The sequence below is a fragment of the Theropithecus gelada genome, chromosome 3, assembly GCF_003255815.1.
Source record: "Theropithecus gelada isolate Dixy chromosome 3, Tgel_1.0, whole genome shotgun sequence".
In the NCBI taxonomy this organism is placed as follows: Eukaryota; Metazoa; Chordata; class Mammalia; order Primates; family Cercopithecidae; genus Theropithecus; species Theropithecus gelada.
Window position 1 is genome coordinate 30405337 of NC_037670.1, and position 17937 is coordinate 30423273.

At 47.9% G+C, this 17937-nt stretch overlaps 1 protein-coding gene across 1 annotated transcript in view; it reads left to right on the plus strand.

The window, feature by feature from the left end:
• URB1 (URB1 ribosome biogenesis 1 homolog (S. cerevisiae)) overlaps window positions 1–17937 on the plus strand; it is a 78200-nt gene that overhangs the window by 34251 nt on the left and 26012 nt on the right. The window contains exons 15-25 of the mRNA XM_025380858.1: window positions 131–250; window positions 2241–2357; window positions 2807–2945; window positions 3932–4102; window positions 5172–5368; window positions 7188–7406; window positions 8572–8751; window positions 10221–11076; window positions 12491–12692; window positions 13307–13493; window positions 16487–16545. Of these exons, the coding sequence (XP_025236643.1) occupies window positions 131–250; window positions 2241–2357; window positions 2807–2945; window positions 3932–4102; window positions 5172–5368; window positions 7188–7406; window positions 8572–8751; window positions 10221–11076; window positions 12491–12692; window positions 13307–13493; window positions 16487–16545 (2447 nt within the window). The remainder of the gene's footprint in view (window positions 1–130; window positions 251–2240; window positions 2358–2806; window positions 2946–3931; window positions 4103–5171; window positions 5369–7187; window positions 7407–8571; window positions 8752–10220; window positions 11077–12490; window positions 12693–13306; window positions 13494–16486; window positions 16546–17937) is intronic.

Sequence of the window (17937 nt, forward strand, 5' to 3'; positions counted from 1 at the left end):
CAGAGTGCTGAGATTACAAGTGTGAGCCACCACGCCTGGCCCTGTGGCATGTGTCTAATATATAACTATATATTAAAATTATATATGTAATTATATATATTAAAAATACATAATATTGTTTAAACTCTAGGAAGGCCCAGATGCAGAAATTATTGGAGGTGAACGATCGGTATTTTACTTACTAATGAAAATGTTTGTGACCAGTAGTCATTTACAACTGAAGTCATCGACTAAACTTCTGATCATGAAGGTGAGCATTTTCCACCAGTTTCTGACTCTGAAAAGCATTTTGTATAGATCTTCCTTATGGTAAGTGTTTAGTTAACAGTTGTTGAATTCAGGAGGTATTGGGATTGTTTTTAGTTTTAAAATAGAAGGTTTTATGGCAGTTAAATTTATTGTGTCTTACACTTAGCTACATTTCTGAGAGGCAGCCTGGTACATTGGAGAAACTTTTTTTTTTTTTTTTTTTTTAGGTAGGTCATTTCTAGCTTGTTGTAGGCTCACTAAATACTACATTTTGGCTTCTTGGTGTTGATTAGGCAGTGCCTCTTTCCTCCTTCTCAGGCTCCGGCCTTCTCCAAGGCTTTCAGCCTTTTTGCCCGAATCCATCACCCACAGCACATGGGTCATCAAAGGCAGTGGAAAATAACAGGAATTTATTTCCTTCTCTTTTTTTGTCCTTGATACTTATGTTTCCAGAGCTGTGTCAGGTCTTATGATGGCAGTAGGACATCTAGTCCTCATTTCTGCTCTGCAGCAAACAGCTTGGGGGATGCACTATGTTTAGGGTACAGAGGTTTGACCTTCCACTTGTATTTGAAGTGCTGATAACCTTGCTGCACTTACAGCCTTCTCTCTTGAGCCGCTGAAAGAATGTGGCAGCTAAGTTTTGACCTCCATAGGCTGCCATTTCCTTCCAGGTAGTGCAGCTGTGAACCTGACCCCAGCTAGATTTCATGATCACTGACTGCAAATAGATGAAATTGGCACAGTCAGGCTTTCCTTCGGTGCATGCTGTTGCAGGGCTCTGTGCCGTAAGTCCTCTTAGACCCTGAGTTTCCGCTGTCAGACCATTTGGGGAAATCATTTCATCACTTCTGCACATTCAAGTCCTGCCTCATATCAGCTTCTCTTCTGTTGGAAATAGTGAGTCTTGAGGTCTGAGTCTTGAGGTCCACGTTGAAGTGATATGATGTGACTGGCTCGTGAAGTTGGAGAATTTCATACAGGCTGAGGGTTGAGTAGCTGTGAGGGGTCAAGTTTTACACATTTACCTGGGTCTTTGTGAAAATCCAGAGGTCTCTGGCTCCTAAGTAGCAGCCAAATTTTTTCCCTTCTTTTTATTTAGGAAATGAGGATAAAGGATAAGCAGCCGTGAGAGAAGGGATCATATTGTCTTTTTTGTTGGTTTGAGACAGGCTCTTGCTCTGTCACCCAGGCTGCAGTGCACTGGTACAATCACGGTTCACTGCCATCTTGACCTTCCGGGCTCAAGTGATCCTCCCACCTCAGCCTCCTGAGTAGCTAGGGCCACATGTGCGCACCACCACTAACCCGGCTCGTTTTTTAATTACTATTTTCTGTAGAGACGGTCTCAACTATGTTGCCTGTGCTTATCTCAAGCTCCTGGGCTCAAGCAATTCTCACACCTCAACCTCCTGAAGTGCTGAGATTACATGCATGAGCCACTAGGCCTGGCCAGATTATATTGTCTTTGAGAAAGCGTAGAATGATTTCTTTGTTTCCCTCAACAATGGAGATATTATTTTGAAAGACTAACTTTCAGAGAAAAATGGGATGAAACTTTCACCCCCTGCATGCTCCTTGGGCGTGTGGTGCTGGAGCACAATAAAACTGCTTGACCTCCCACAGAAAGTGGGTCCTGTAGGCTGGGTGTGGTGGCTCATGCCTATAATCCCAACACTTTGGGAGGCCAAGGTAGGCAGATCTCTTGAAGCTAGGAGTTTGATACCAACCTGGCCAACTTGGTGAAAATTTGTCTCTGCTAAAAAGTTACAAAAATTAGCTGGATGTGTTGGCGCATGCCTGAAATCCCAGCTACTCGGGAGGCTGAGCAGGAGAGTCGCTTGAACCTGGGAAGCGGAGGTTGCAGTGAGCTGAGATCGTGCCACTGTACGCCAGCCTGGGCGACAGAGCGAGACTCCGTCTCAAAAAAAAAAAAAAAAAAAAAAGTGGGCTCTGTTCTGACTTTTTCACTGGTACCTGCTTCCTGGCAGATTCTGCAGGACACGGGGGTGTTTGAGCACACCTGGAAGGAGCTGGAGCTTTGGCTGGAGCATTTAGAGAACACCGTGGAAGAGAACAAAGAGACTGTGATTCAGTTTCTGGAACGCGTAAGCACACATTTCCCACATAAAGGAGCATGCTCAGAGATAATTATATTAACTTCTTAGCGTAATCGAGGCATGTTTGATGCACCAGCACCAAAAGGCTTCTCGGCCTGACTTCCTTATTCTTGCTGAGACTTCAGAATCTTCGTTTTAGGATATGTAAAATAGGTATATATTACAGCATGCTGTTTCATTTCCTTTTGGAAATTTGTTTTTGCACAGGGGAATAGGGGCATACCAAAAGTGATATTAAAAGCAGTGCTATACTAAAAGGAGATTTTTTTTTTTAATTCCACAACAAAAAGTTTAGACCCAACCTCATAGTAAAATTATTCTAATTAAGGATTGAACATATTATGTCATTTCCCTTGATTTTGACCAGTGACATTTTTTGGCTTTTTCATTTACCTGTGACCATCTGAATGCTTTCTACTTGGCTCTTTAATGCCCAGATTTTATTGACATTGGTGGCGAATCCCTATTCATACACAGACAAAGCATCTGACTTTGTCCAAGAAGCAAGCACGCTGCAGGCCACTATGACGAAGCAAGAAGCCGACGACATGAGCATTCCCATCTCCCACATTGACGGTATGTTCCACTCTATCCCTGACATAGACGGTATGTTCCACTCTATCCCCCACGTTGACTGTTTGTTCCACTCTATCCCCCACGTTGACTGTTTGTTCCACTCTATCCCCCACGTTGACGGTATGTTCCACTCTATCCCCCACGCTGACGGTATGTTCCACTCTATCCCCCACGTTGACGGTATGTTCCACTCTATTCCCCACGTTGACAGTACGTTCCACTCTATCCCCCACGTTGACGGTATGTTCCATTCTGTTCTGTGTTGCTCAAAGGTCTGAAGACCAAGCCACAGTGACATGTTAAGAGATTGAGAACAAGAACTGCACTGATGCCCTAGGCCAAGTGCACACAGTCCCTTTGCAGCAAAGACCAGCCTGTTCTGGAAATGAAGTCTCCTTATGTGTTCATGTAATAGGAAACACTTGCTGTTTTATTTATGTAGTATTTACTGTGTGCCAGGTAGAGTTTTAAGCTCTTTGTAAGTCCTAATTCATGAAAATCTCATAAGCAACCCCAAAAGAAAAGGATATTATTATTCTCCTCATTTTATATAGAGATAAGAGCTGGGGCACAGAGAGGTTGAGCAATAATAACTTGCTCAAGCTCATATAGCTACTACATAGCAAAGTCAGGATCTGAACCCAGGCGCTCTGGCTCTGGCGTGTGCTTTAACCCTCACACTATTTTGCCTCTCAGATTTTGGCTTGTTTGCCTGAATATCTGGGTTAAAGTTCTTGGGCTTCTTGTGTCACTTGAGGAAACTTTATCACCTCAGCTGAATATCCTGCATTTTATCAGACAAAGATATGAAAGATTTCATAGGCAATGTCTTGTCTGTTCAGGGTCAAACTATATTAAATGCTGCCCCAAGAGGAATGTGGCTTTTTTCTTTTTGCATGGATTCTGCTCCTGCCTCCCTGTGGGTATTTGCAGTGAAACCCTTCAGTGGCTGTCACATCATCTGGATTCTCCTCTTTCTGTCTCAGATGTTCTCGACATGGTGGATGTCCTGGTGGAGGGCAGCGAAGGCTTGGACGAGGAAATAGGGTTCACGTTAAATGAAGACATGATCCTGCTCACGTTCCCATTCAGTGCTGTGGTCCCTGCGGCCCTGGAAGCGAGGAATAAGTTGCTCCTTGGGACAGGCAGTGAAGCAGGTACCTGTGTATAGTCAGGATGTTCTGGCCGTATCTGGCTGGCTGGTCTGTGCGGGGTGGGAGGTGGGATTCCAGGGGCTGTGGGATCAGCTGCTGAGAATCCAGGGCAACAAGAGGTCAGAATCCCCAGGGTGATAGCTACCCAGCCAGCAGAGCTAGGAGCACAGGGGTGGGGATCTTGGGGCTGGCTAGGCTTTTGGGAAATTGGTCATTTGAGCATGAGTCTGAAATAATGTGTTTGCCTGGCTGCCCAGACAGCCTCTGTAACATTGGTGTTTTTTTGTCAACATTTATTCTTGATATGTTGTTGCAGAGGATGAATCCTTCATACTTGTTGGATTTTCCAGGCAACTTAGACCCAAGGAAGTGCTCACAGATTATAGTAGTGTGATTGGTCGGGAGAACTCAGGCTTTGCTGCAGTAACAAATAAGCCCTGACTTGTCAGTAGTTTTAGTAAATAAGAGTCTGTTTCTAGACCTTGCTATGGTCTAGTACAGGCCAGGTGGCTCTTCTGGTTGGCTGTCCTCCAGGAAGTTGGACAGGGATTCAGGCTGCTCCCATTTTGTAGCTATGCCATCTCAATTTGTGGCTTCCAAGATAACCATGGAAAGGGAAGTGAGGGTAGATAGTCAAGCAAGGGGTGTTATGGCCTGGAAGTGACTCACCAGGCATGTGGTCCCAGCCTACACACAAGAGAGGCTTGTGTGCCGAGGCAGAGTAAACGGATTGCTGAGCACCTAGCAAGTCCTGGTCCCAGGTGGCTTTTGCCTGGCCTCTTACATGCCTGGGTGTTCACTCCTGGGCCTCCTTCCCAGTGAGTGAAGACCCAGGCATGTAAGAGGCCAGGCAAAAGGGAGTGAATGTCTGACTTTGCTCTATATGTTTAAAAAACCAGAGCCTAGTACAGTCTCCAGTAGTAGCACCTCCTTCCCTGTGGTTGTGTGTCCCCTCGTGGAGTTGCATGAATGTCTCAGGGTCTTGCGTGTATGTGGAAGAAGGTGGTGTTGGTGGGTCACAGAAGGGTGGGCCCAGCCAGCCTCTTCCCACATGCATCTCGTTCCTTTGCAGCGGAAAACGTTGTGACGTATCTGACGGCGGTGCTGACTGACCTCCTCCACACCCAGAGGGACCCCCTGGCTCTGTGTCTCCTGCTCCAGGCGTATGACAAGCTTGAGCCTCCATGCCCGGTGCCTTGCTGCCACCAGCTCTCACGGTTTAACAGATACTACAGCCTCTGGATCCCAGAGCAAGCCCGAGAGGCCTGGGTGAGCTGCAGCCACAATTGTGGTCACTGCTCCCGTGCAGGGCTCTTCCCAGGGTCACGGCTGGCTGGGCCACAGCTGTGCAGTTGGATAGCCAGACAGCCTGCAGGGTGAAATTTCTTACCCTAAAGTCCCCTGCATAAGAGGGGAAGCTAAGTAGTATCCCTGGTGCTCAGCTAACATAACTGAACACACAAGACTCAGTGATGCAGCCAAAGTAAATTTCCCACTGGCTCCCTGATAATGATAATAGGTTAATTCCTCGTTCAGCCTGGGGCAGGAGCGTTGCCTTTTCCTTTTTTTCCTTACCTTGTTATCTGTGCGTGCTTGTCTCCTGGCTCTCCTCTGTGGACCTTAGCATGGTCCTAGACAGACTGTACTCAGCTGTCACACATGGCCCCTCAAGGCCTCCAGCAGGGTCTCTTCTGCTGAAGCTGGGGAAGGAAAGGAAAAAGTGTATTTTCTTTTGCTGGGGACTACATTCTCATGGTGGGATTCTGGCTCCAATGCAGAGTATTTACAGTGCTGTGCGGGGCACGACATTTGTGGTATGCATTTTTGTGCATTCGTTTCATTTTAGCTGTGTTCGAAAAAGCAGACAGCTTAGACCCTCCTTGTCTTGTGATGTTGGTAGCAATAGCCGACAACGATTGCATGTTTTCTGGGTGTTTTTTGGAGGCGTACCCAGCCCTGTACTAAGTGTACTACATGTATTTTTGGCCGTTTAATCCTCACCACAACTCTGAGAAGTAGGCCGGGACTCTCGCCGTCTTTTATGCACATAGGGAAACTGAGGCACAGAGCGGTTCCAACACCAGTCAGTGGCGGAGTCAGGATTCGGCCCAAGCAGTCTGGCTCCAGAACCCTCGCCCACAACATTGTTGCCACCTTCCCCCACACGTAGGCCACAGTGATAGCCAGACCGCAGCTTATGTGGAGGTATTAGAGGTTCCGTCCTGCCCCTCGTGGATGCTCGGAGAGGTTCTGTCCTGCCCCTCGTGGATGCTCGGAGTGGGTGTCCACCTTTTGTGGAATAAGACTCAGCAGTGGTTCTCACTCTCCAGGGTATGTCAGAAATCCCCAGAGGGCCTATTCAAACTTGACTGCTGGACTCCAGCCGCACAGTGACCCGGCAGGACTGGGTGGGGCCTGAGAATCTGCATTTCTCATGTATTCTGGTGCTGCTGCAGGCCTGGGGAACACTGGCAACCACCGAGTTTCAGGGCATGTTACAGCCTTGGGTTTTATTAGCCTAAGGAAGTCAAATGGAGTTATACAACATAAGCCACATGGAGTAAATAAAGGAGGCAGCTTGGTAGTTACGTTAGAAGAAGTGAATAACTTCAGTTTGAGGCAGAAGGGCTCCAGAAATTTCTGTGTTCTGCCCATCTTCTGTCCTTCTAACAACATATTCAACCCGCAGCTCCTGGGGAAGGCCTTCCAAAGGCCACTTACAGAGCGGGCTCCTCTGTAGGCTCATTTCCCCCTTTCTAGTGATTCTTGTGATTCACATCTGGCCTCTGTCACACGTGGCTCCTGCCTGTGGGACAGGCTCCTGCCTTGTTCTCCAAGGGGTGTAGATACAGCATGATTTGGGCCTTCACATGTGGTCAGTGGAAATGCTCTAGGAAAGCATGCATGACATGGTACCAGAACTTACTCTACTGAAGTAAAATGCCATGCGATCCCATATTTATTAGTCCTATCCCAGCACGTGCTTCTTTGTGAAACGTCCGTTTGTGGTATGTTACCCATGCCTATGACTGTTTTCATCTGTGGTGATGTGTCTTTCTCTTCCCCGGCCTTTTGCTGTCTCCCTCAGCTGCTGCAGGCACAGGGTAGCCCCTCGCCCCCTGCCCTTCCCTCGGCCTCCTCCTTCACAGCCCTGCTGCAGGCAGCCTACGAGAGCCAGGCGCTTCGGGACAAGCACATCCAGGCGCAGCTGCAGGCCAGCATGCCACGCCTCCCCATGCAGCAGGTCCTGCGCGCGGCCAAGCAGGTGCTGCTCTACCTGCGGAGCACCGTGGAGAACTTCGGCCAGGTCAGCGTTGCCCCATCCTCCGCACGCCCCAGAGCTCTGCCACCAGAGAGCTCAGCCTTCTCTGAGTCGGGCCCACAGCTCAGCACACTCTTGCTCCCTGGAACTCACTGCAGAGGCAGTTTAAGTGCTGTTCTGTCCAGACCTCAGCTGCAAACTCTTCATGTCCCTCAGCAGCTGCAGACGGGAATCAGGTCAGCCTGACCTTGTTTTCAGGGCAGCTCTGGTCAAGACAGAGCCCTTCCTACGGTAGACTGCGTTGGCGGCCCTGCCGCGCCTTTGTTTTTTTGTCACCAAGCCTGGAGTGCAGTGGCGTGTCGTAGCTCACTACAGCCTCGACCTCTCAGCCTTTCAATCAGTTGGGACTATAGGCATGCACCACCATTCCCAGCTAATTTTTGTGTTTTTTGAAGAGATGCGTTGTCGCCATGTTGGTCAGGCTGGTCTCAAACTCCTGGGTTCAAAGTGATCTGCCTGCCTCAACCTCCCACAGTGCTGGGATTGCAGGCATGAGCCACTGCACCCAGCCCTCCCTCTTTCTTTTTTTTTTTTTTTTTTCCCTGTGACGGAGTTTAGCTCTTGTTGCCCAGGATGGCATGCAATGGCAGGATCTTGGCTCACTGCAACCTCTGCCTCCCAGGTTCAAGCTATTCTCCTCCCTAAGTCTCCCTAGTAGCTGGGATAACAGGCACGCACCACCATGCCCGGCTAATTTTTGTATTTTTAGTAGAGACGGGGTTTTGCCATGTTGGCGGGGCTGGTCCTGAACTCCTGACCTCAGGTGATCTGCCTGCTTCAGCCTCCCGAAGTGCTGGGATTACAGGTGTGAGCCACCGTGCCTGACCCAGCCCTCCCTCTTAAGTTTATTTGTGTAGTAGCTGGCTGATGAATTTCTGTTCCTGATGTGGTTCAAGGGATTTTTAAGTTTTGAGGTGGGCCTGTCCCTTTCAGTTTAGGGACACCTTTGTGTTTCACCAGGGCTTAGGAAGACACATCTCTTATGTGGCAAATGGCATTGCGTTGACGGGTGTCACACACTCTGGGAGGAGTTGCCATCTCAGCCTGCCTCCCGAGTCTCCTGTTGTGAAAACACGGGCCCTGGAAGTCACTGCCTGGTGGCTGTGAGCCCTTCTTTTCCCTGCTGAGGCTCGTGCTCTTGTTCTCACAGCTGGGCAGAAGCGTGGGCCCGCCCCTCCTGCAGCTCTTCCTGGATCTCCTCAGGCGCCTGGTTGTCCACTGTGAGCAGCTGGATGCCCAGAACCAGCAGAGATGTGAGGCCGCCCGGGCCGAAGCCGACCTCTTCCTGGACATGGAGTCTGTGGCCTCACTGGAGTTGGCCAATGATCAGGTACTCCCACAGGTCGCCTGTTAGCCTGTTCTCAGAGTCATGGGTAATGGCTTTCTCTTCACTTCTGGTTAAAAACAAACATGGGTCCATTGTGGGAAAATCGGGAAATGCAGAAACTACAGCAGAGATCATAGAAACTTCCTAGCACCCGCCCAGTGTGCGATTTAATTTGGGCATTTCTGTTTCCAGTTGCTTTTCTGTGCACCGTCACCCTCCCTGCAGACAGCTCTCTCTCACGCTGTGTGAGGAGCCTGCTGAGAAACAGTGTGAATAGCTGCAGCTTGTGTTGAGTGAAAGGTGGGCAGCGGGTACTGCTCTTCACAGGAAATAGACCGCTCTGAGAAGCAGCAGCCTTCCTGTCCTGTTGGGAGTCTTGGGGAGCAGACTGTTTAATTGGGGCCGGGATGACTGTTTCTCTCACAGTTTGCCATGTAACCTGTTTCCCAGGTTCAGGAGGCAGATACGTTCCTTGTTTCACAATCTAATTGAAATATACACCTTTTTCCTTTGAGTTCCGAGTTGTCTTTCTGGGAGGTATTTGCTTGGGAGGGACCACCTGTTAGCCAGTCAGCGTGAGGCAAAGCATTCTCAGTATGTGATCGTGCTTTGCTGTTTTTAACTGGTAAAGCTTGAGTGGAGACTGTGATAGGCTCCTCTTTCCTTCCCTGAGAATAAATAAGGGAAGAAAATTTCTTTCTGGAAACTGGTGGAGTGTCGCTGGTGAGGAATCGGTTCAGCAGGGCTATGCGGAACAATTGAATGAAATTGTTCTCTAATCCAGCAAGGGTGCTCACCTGCGTTCTGCTCAGTGTTTACTCAATTGCCCAGGTCAGAACTAGTTTGGGGGTTTGTGGGGTCACCCGAGGCCCAGTCTCCTCCTGACAGTGGAGACAGGATTACTTTCAATTCAGGATCGTAGACACACGGTGGTTTAATCCCAACCCACTTTTCCCAGACATATGGTCTCATCTAAAGTGACATCACCCCAGCTGTAAGTAGACACCTGTGTCCCTCAACCAGATTTATTTAGGAGGGCAAGGCCACTGAGGAGAAGCCAGCAGCTGATTACTCTTACTCGCATGGTGGGGTTTCTGCACGGCCCGCCCCCCACACTGAGTGACCGTCGAGAGCCCTTTTCCCATGCTGGAAATTCACCCAGGCTGGGTTCTTCAGACACGTGCTCGAAAATGTGGGTGGGGCACCAGCCAGGTCACAGTCCAGTCCTTCCGGGGCAGGTGGAGTGCCTCAGGCGATTGTGGTACAACTGGATGACAGCGCTGGCTGGGCTTGGCTAGGATGCCGTGGGCACCCTGAGGGGGTATGGAAATGTGGGCTTGAGGATGGAATGGGTTAGAGAAGGGGCCTCTGCTCTCTGTCTCACTAACAACAGTGAATACTTGTGTGGCAGCAGCTGTCCCCTCTTAGCCCTGGGCCTTGTGTGACGTTGGTGCCTCGTCACTGCCTTTCAGACGCTGGAGGAGGTGCTCGTGGCCGTCCTCAGGCACCCCACCCTGGAGGGCTGGTTCCTGGCCCTGGAGCAGCAGGCCCTCCCGCCGCACTCACTCAGCCCTGTCCTTGTGAAGCTCCTGGCCGCCCACTTCAGTGCAGGGCTCCTCCAGCTGCTGGCGGCGAGTGCCCCGATCCTCCGGAACATTGGGCAGCTGGGCCTTCTGGCCAGGTACTTAGAGGCCATCACCCAGAGCGTGCTGAAGGAACTTCAGAGCAGGAGGGAGGGCCCGGCCACATCGCCACCAAAGACACCGCTGCAGCTGGAGGCCCTGCAGGAGCTGCATCCATACATGGAGGGTGCCCAGCTCCGTGAGGTCACGCTGGCCCTGCTGAGCCTGCCTGAGACCCACCTCGTGACCCAGCAACCCACGAAATGCCCCGGGAAAGAAAGACACCTGAATGCTCTTGGGAAGACCCTGGTGCAGCTGCTGACCTGCAGCCCCCAGGATCAGCTGCAGAGTGGTGGGCTCCTGTGGTCCTCCGAGTCTGTGAGAGGCCTGGGGGCTCTGCTGCCCGCGCTGGCAGTGGACGAGCTGGACACAGTGCTCCTCCACACTCTGCAGAGAGAGCCCGTGCTGGCCCCCGCGGTCGGGGCTGATCTGCTTGACTACTGCCTGGCCCGGCGCACACAGGCGGCCCTCAGCATCGCTGCCCTGCTCCTGCAGGAGAGCTGCACCCACCTGCTGTGGTTCGAGCAGTGGTGCCTGCAGGCTGGCCCAGGGCTCGGCCTCCAGGGGGACCTGGATGACTTCCTCCCCCTCATCCATGTGTACCTCCACTGCAGGATGCGGAGCCACTTCACACGCCCAGCAGGAGGTAAGGGAAAGGCTAGCTTTGGGCAGCTGGGAGTCTTAAGTTGCTCGGGCTAAGAAGGTGAACTGCATGGCCATTTTTAAACCCCAGAAATTCAGTTTCTGGGATGTGGGTTAGTTTCCAGTGTCCGACACAACTCTGAAGATGGAGAAAGATGGAGTAATTCTCCCCAGTACCCTGTCTCCCTTCAGTCTCCGTACTTCGTGGCCTGAGGCACAGCCCCTTGTGCCCCATCAGGTCTGAGTTCCCCCACATGAAGCTGGCGGAGTTGGGTGCAGTAGCTGGGGCTATTTAGGACTGTCCTGTTATGTTGAAGGAGTTCTTGGGCGCCAATCCATCCCATGTCCCAGGGTTCCCCGCCCTCTGGGGAGATGTTGGTGAGTTGATGTTGAGTCGAGGCAGCCTGGGTTCAACTCTCTCTTCTGTATCCACTCACTGGGTTTCAGAGCTGAGGCACTTTTTGATTACCCCAAATTTAATATAATTCCCTTTTGTCGAATGTATGGATGATTTTTACTCACCACTTTGCCTCTGTTTTGCGTGACTCCATATCACTGATGGCAGAGGTTTTAAAAAGTAAGACAGCGCCCTGCAACTCGGGTTCTAGTCAGTGGTGCTTGACATACCTGTCCTTGGGCACTTAGTCCATTTAACAGTGATATAACGGAATACCTGAGGCTGAGTAATTCATAGAGAAAAGAGGGTTATTTGGCCCATGCTTCTACAGGCTGTCCCAGAAGCATGGAGCTAGCATCTGCGTCTTGTGAGGGCCTCAGGCTGCTTCCACTCATAGTAGAAGAAAAAGCGGAGCCAGCTCTGCAGAGATCACATGGCCAGAGGGGAGGCAAGAGGCACAGGAGGTGGCAGGCTCTTTTTAACACCTGGCACTCCGGGAACTAATAGCGTGAGCCAGAGCTCATTCACTCTACCACAAGGACTGCACCAAGCCATTCATGAGGGACCTGCCTCCATGACCCAAACACCTCCCATTAGACCCCACCTCCAACACTGGGGATCACGTTTCATCATGAGCTTTGGAGGCGACAGACATCCAAACCGTAACAGCTACCCTCCCTGTTACCTGGCTTTGAAGAATGAATCCCATGTGAACTGAGAACCTTGGCACTCATGGTCTTATCATGAGCTTAGAAATAGCGGCTATGGCCAGGGCCCCCTGGGTTGAAGAGTATCCAGCAAGAGTGTTGACTGATGAGATAAGAGAGGACCCTTGAAGGAGACAGGTGTGCCAGTTTCCATGGTGTCAGTACTCCTGCCATGGCCAATTTCAAGCCATCAGTGTGGCATCGCCAGGGTCACAGGATACCTAAAATACAGCAGCCAGTTCCTATGAGCTGGTCCAAGCTGGCTCCAGCCCACCATTGAGTGTGATGACTTCTCCTTGGTATCTCTGCCCTAGTGTCCTCTGCTGTCATTCCTGTCTTGAGGAAAACCCTGTGGAGGCAGCTACAGAACAGGCTTCTTAGCACTGACAGTCCCCCAGCGCCTGGGCCATACCAGGAGATCCTGGCACAGCTGGTCCCGTTTGCACGAGCCAAGGATCTCAGTGTCCTCATGGACCGCCTGCCCAGCTTGCTTCACACCCCAAGCAGTCACAAGAGGTATGAAGGCTCAGATTGGTCGCAGGATGTTCTCCTCTCGGCTTCACTTTTCTCTTTTTTAAATTCATGGAGTAAGTCATTGAAAAACTGCTGCATTACTGTTGTGCTGATCAGGCAGTTCCTACGAGAACTTTACTTCCAGGCATCCTGCCTGGAGCTTGTACATCTCCACAAGTGGATGGCTGGGTTGGGTTCCCTGAGAGCCGTGGATCTCAGCTGGGGGTGATTTTTTCCCAGGGGACAATTGACAATGTCTGACATCTTTTATTGTCACAACTAGGATGAGGGGGTGTTGCTTCTGGCTTCTAAAGGGTAGAGTTATCTGTCCCATAATGTCAGTAGCACTGAGGTTGAGAAACCCTGATTTAGACAAAGTCTGGATATACGTATCCTTTTCCTAGTGTACTAATAGTATTTCCCTTGCTTGTAAAAATTCTGGTATATCTTTGGCATTTGAGTAAGAGTCTAGGGAAGCCTGTGATTCCTGTGAGTGGGTAGTGTGGGGAGCAGGACTCAGCATCTATCCCATATGGCTCTTTGTGATGCTGGATTATATGTAAAGTCAGAAGGATTTAAGCCTGCTCTCTGTCTCTGACTCTCATCCCCTGCTGCAGGTGGATCGTGGCTGACTCCATTTCAGCAGCTCTGGAAGGGTCAGCAGAAGAGCTATGTGCCTGGAGAAGGACCCTTTTGGAGTCCTGTGTGAAGTGGCTGATCGTGTCTTTCAATGGTGGCCAGCAAGATGATGACAATACTCAGGATCAGGAGAAGCAAATGCTGCTTAGATTAAACGCGTTGTTGGTAAGTGTCTTTTCTTAGAGATCCAGATTAAATTTCTGTGGGAAAGAGTATGCTGGATAAACCAAGCTATAGATGCATTTCAAGCCAGGTGGCATGAATATGGCCCTGTAGGAAATGAGAGGGGCTGTGTCTGTGGCAGAGTGGCAGATACCGGATAACCCCAGAATTGGTGAACCATCTTTTATCAGGAATGGATGTTGAATTTTGTCAAATCCTTTTTTCCATCTAGAGATGTTATATAATGTCTTGTTTTTTGATTAGTCTACTAATAAGATGAATTACATTAACAAATTTTTGAATGTTAAACCAACCTTGCATTCCTGGAATAAGCCTGCTTGATTTTGATGTTTTATTTTTAAATATTGTATGATTTGCTAATATTTTGTTAAGAATTTTTGCATCTGTGTGCATGAGGGATGTTTGTAATTTTATTTTCCTGCAGTGTCTTTGGTTTTAAGGATTAGGTAATGCTGGCCTCATAAAACAAGCTGGGAAGTTTCACTGGGTGTAAAATTCTAGGTTAATAGTTTTTTCCTCATTTAAGTATTTCAAACTTGTTGCTTTTCTGTCTTCTGGCCTGCTTTGCTTCCAGCAAGAAATCTGCCTTTCTTGCCTTTGTTTCTCTGTGTTGTGTCTTTTTTCTCTGACTGATTTTAGGATTTTTTTTTTTTTTTTTTTTGGCATGGTTTAAAGTGGTTTGATAATGATATACTTCTGGATAGTTTTATTCAAGTTTCTTGTACTTTGGGTTCAGTGAGCTTTATGTTCTGTAGGTTTCTAGTTTTCACAAAATTTAGAGATATTTGGCCATTATTCCTCTCCACCCTGTGGGTGGCTTGTTGATGGAATGACAGACTGGGCTCTTTTAGGGGATTGCCTCCCTCCTTGCCTGCCTTTTCTTTTAATTGAGGTAAGTTTACATATTTTGAAGTATCCAGAAATATGTGTACTTCATATATCGGTGTACCCTACATTCCTATCCAAGAAGATTTTCATCTCCCAGAAAGTTTCTTGTGCATCTTCTCAAAATCCGCTTCCCTCCAAAGCAACCACTCTTTTGATTTCTGTCACCCTGAGGTTGTTTTGCCTGTTTGAGACCTTTGTAGACTTGGAACTGTGCAGTGTAATCATACAGTGTGTCAACTGTGGTGCATTTCACTTCTTTCAGTTCAGTGATGCTTTCCAGATTCATCCATGTAGTGGGAATGAGTAGTTTCTTACTTTTTGTTGCTGAGTAGAATTCCACTGTATGATATCCACCCTTCTCTACCACGCATGCAGTTTGGCATTACTGCTTTTTGTGATCATAAGGCTAAAAGACATACTCATTGCAAGTATTAACACTGCAAAAAATACAGAAGAAGAAAAAAAAAACTCCCACTACCCAGAGTCCATCTCATTATAAGTTTGGTGAATTTCCCTCTAGAGACCTTGTTATATATCTGCGTGTATGTGATAAAATTATGTATAATTTTATATATTATTGGGATATTATGCATGCTGTGTGTAGCCTGGTCTTTTGTTTGTTTTTAACATAATACCATATTTAGAGATTTTTTTTTCCCACCTGGTGACTGTGGACCTGCTGTGACTTTGTTGGTGAGTGGTAGATGGGTAGATGTACCATCATGTATCATGCAGCTGTATAATACTGGACCTGTGGGTGGTTTTCCGGTTTTTTTATTATGATAAAAAATGCTGTGATAAACATCTTTGCGTGGTCCATTTTTGCACACTTGGCCAATTATGTCCAGCTGTAGGAAATGCTGGGGGAAAGAGAACATGTATTTAAAAATGTGATGAGACAGGCATGGTGGCGCACGCCTGTAGTTCCAGCTGCTCTGGAGGCTGAGGCAGGATGATCGCTTGAGCCCATAGGTTCTGGGATATACCCATTGGGTTTCCACACTAAGTTTGGCATCAGTATGGTGACCTTCTGGAGCAGGAGACCACCAGGTTGCCTAAGGAGAAGTGAACTGGCTTAGGTTGGAAACAATAGGTCAAAACTCCTGTGCTGATCAGTAGTGGGATTGCACTCCAGCCTTGGCAACCTAGCAAGACCCAATCTCTTTTAAAAAAAATAAATAAATAAAAGTAACGAGTATGAGATAGGCCTCAGCTGATGGGTCCAGGATCTCCTTGTATCTCCTTGTGATTTCTGGAACTGTGGCCTCCACTGCACAGCCAGCCTGGTGGGAGGCAGCAGCCTGCACACACACGGCCTTTAGCTGGTCTCTCTGGAGCCACATTGATCCTCCAGTTCCACAGACCTCTTCATGTCATCCAACCCTGTGTCCTGGAGGCTGGGTAGAGATGTCACACTAGTGGTTTTCATTGGCTATTTAATAAAAGGCTAATTACAAATCTATTAGTGCTATTTGAAATGATAGACAAAGGAAAAAATAGGACTACTCAGGAAATTTCCTTTGACTATTTGATAAACACAATTATGCTGATAAAATGTCAGAGCTACTAGCAGAAATAACCAAACAATTTTTTTAAGTTAAAAAAAAACCCCAAAACCTACATGCTCTTGTGGATTGTTTGGATGACTGTGTTTTGTGTTTACTGAATGGCTCTAAGTGTAATTTCATATTCTGCATTTTAGTTTTTGTTTTAAGATTAATCTCGATTCTGCTTTCTGCCCCTACAAGTTTGAGCTGTCACATGCTTATCAAGAATTGTGCAAACAAGAGTAACTGCTCAGTGATTTTTCCCCACGCACATTAATAAATTTGTATGCCTATTCTATTAAAAAAAAAAAAAGTGTTGTACAAAGAGTCCGGAACAGAGGAGCTGCTGGGTCGAATCACAAGGGTCGGAGCAGGAGGGGACACCGGCGTTCCTCTTTTCAACCCTTTGATCATGGGTTTTACAGAGGAGGAATCAGGCCATGGAGGCAGATGCCTTTCTGAAGGCTCTGCAGCCGGGACCTTTTAGTATTTTGTAGATTGAGATATTTCATGTGTATTTCTTACTTATTTTATTCATAGCATGCACTTAATGAAGTTGATCCTGGTGATTGGCAGAAATTCGTGAAGACAGGACTCAAGTAAGTTGATTTTATTTTCTTAGAGCCCTTCAGTAAAGGTGTGAATGTCGTTCATCATGCGAAACCTCTTTTATAGCTTGTCATTAGCATAATCCAGGTGGTGGAGCAGATGTCACCTCGTTTTTAGAGCTAGAAGCTGAAGAAGCTAAATGATTTGCCTCTTGACACGGGGTGCTTCTGATGATGAGAGAAGCGGTCTTTTAAAAAGAACTATTTAAAGAAATGCAGAAATGTGCAGAGAATAATAGTAGTGCCCACATTTAATAAATACTGACAGTCTTCTGTGTTCGTCCAGTTTCTTTCTCATCCCTCTCTAACCAAAGGTCAATACTCTTCTGAGGTTCTGCTTTGCCTTGTCAATATCTTCTTTTGTATTTTCATACACTGAGTGTTAGTATGTTGTTAAACAATATTATTTAGCGTGTTTAACATTTTACACTAATGTATCATTCTTTATACATCCTTTTGTTCACTGACATGTTTCTAATTTACCCATGTTGATACTTGTAGACCTAAGTCGTTCATTTTTATTGCGGTAGAATATTCGGTCTTCTGACTATATTCCAGTTTACTTAGCCAGTCCTCTACTGACAAACGTCCAGGCTGTTCTCCCTGTTCTCCCCTTTACATCACATCTCTCGCTCCCTCCCTCTCTTTTTCTCTTCCTCTGTCTCATTCTCTCCCATTATAGTCTTGTAGTCTCTATCATGTCTCTTGGTGCAGAGGCAACAGTTTCTTGGAGTGGACTGGGGACTTACTGGCTTTTAGTGTGGGTGCATCTTCAGTTCTAGATGTTCAAACTGCTCTCCAAAGTTGTTGAGCAAATTTTTTGTTTTTGTTTTTGAGACAGAGTTTCACTCTTGTTGCCCAGGCTGGAGTACAATGATGCGATCTCGGCTTATGACAATCTCCATCTCCCAGGTTCGAGCGATTCTCCTGCCTCGGCCTCCCAAATAGCTGGATCCACAGGCACGCACCACCACGCCCTGCTAATTTTTTGTATTTTTAGTGGAAACGGGGTTTCACCATGTTGGGCCGGCTGGCCTCGAACTCCTGACCTCAGATAATCTGCCTGCCTTGGCCTCCCAAAGTGCTGGGATTACAGGCATGAACCACCACGCCCGGCCAGTGAATTTGCACTCCCAACAGAGTGTGTGTTAGGGTTCATTTTTCCCTCACATCCTCCCTGACCCTTGATACATTCCAGCTCTTCAGTTTGGGGCAATCAGATAGTCATGCATTATTTTCATTTCCCTGACCATCCTATGAACTTGAAATAGAGAAAAGTATTTCACACAAGAGGAGAAAGAGAAGTGAGGGTGGGTGCCAGGTTAATGACGACCATAGGTTACCATCACAGAATTATGATATTTCTTTCTGTCTTAGGTTAAA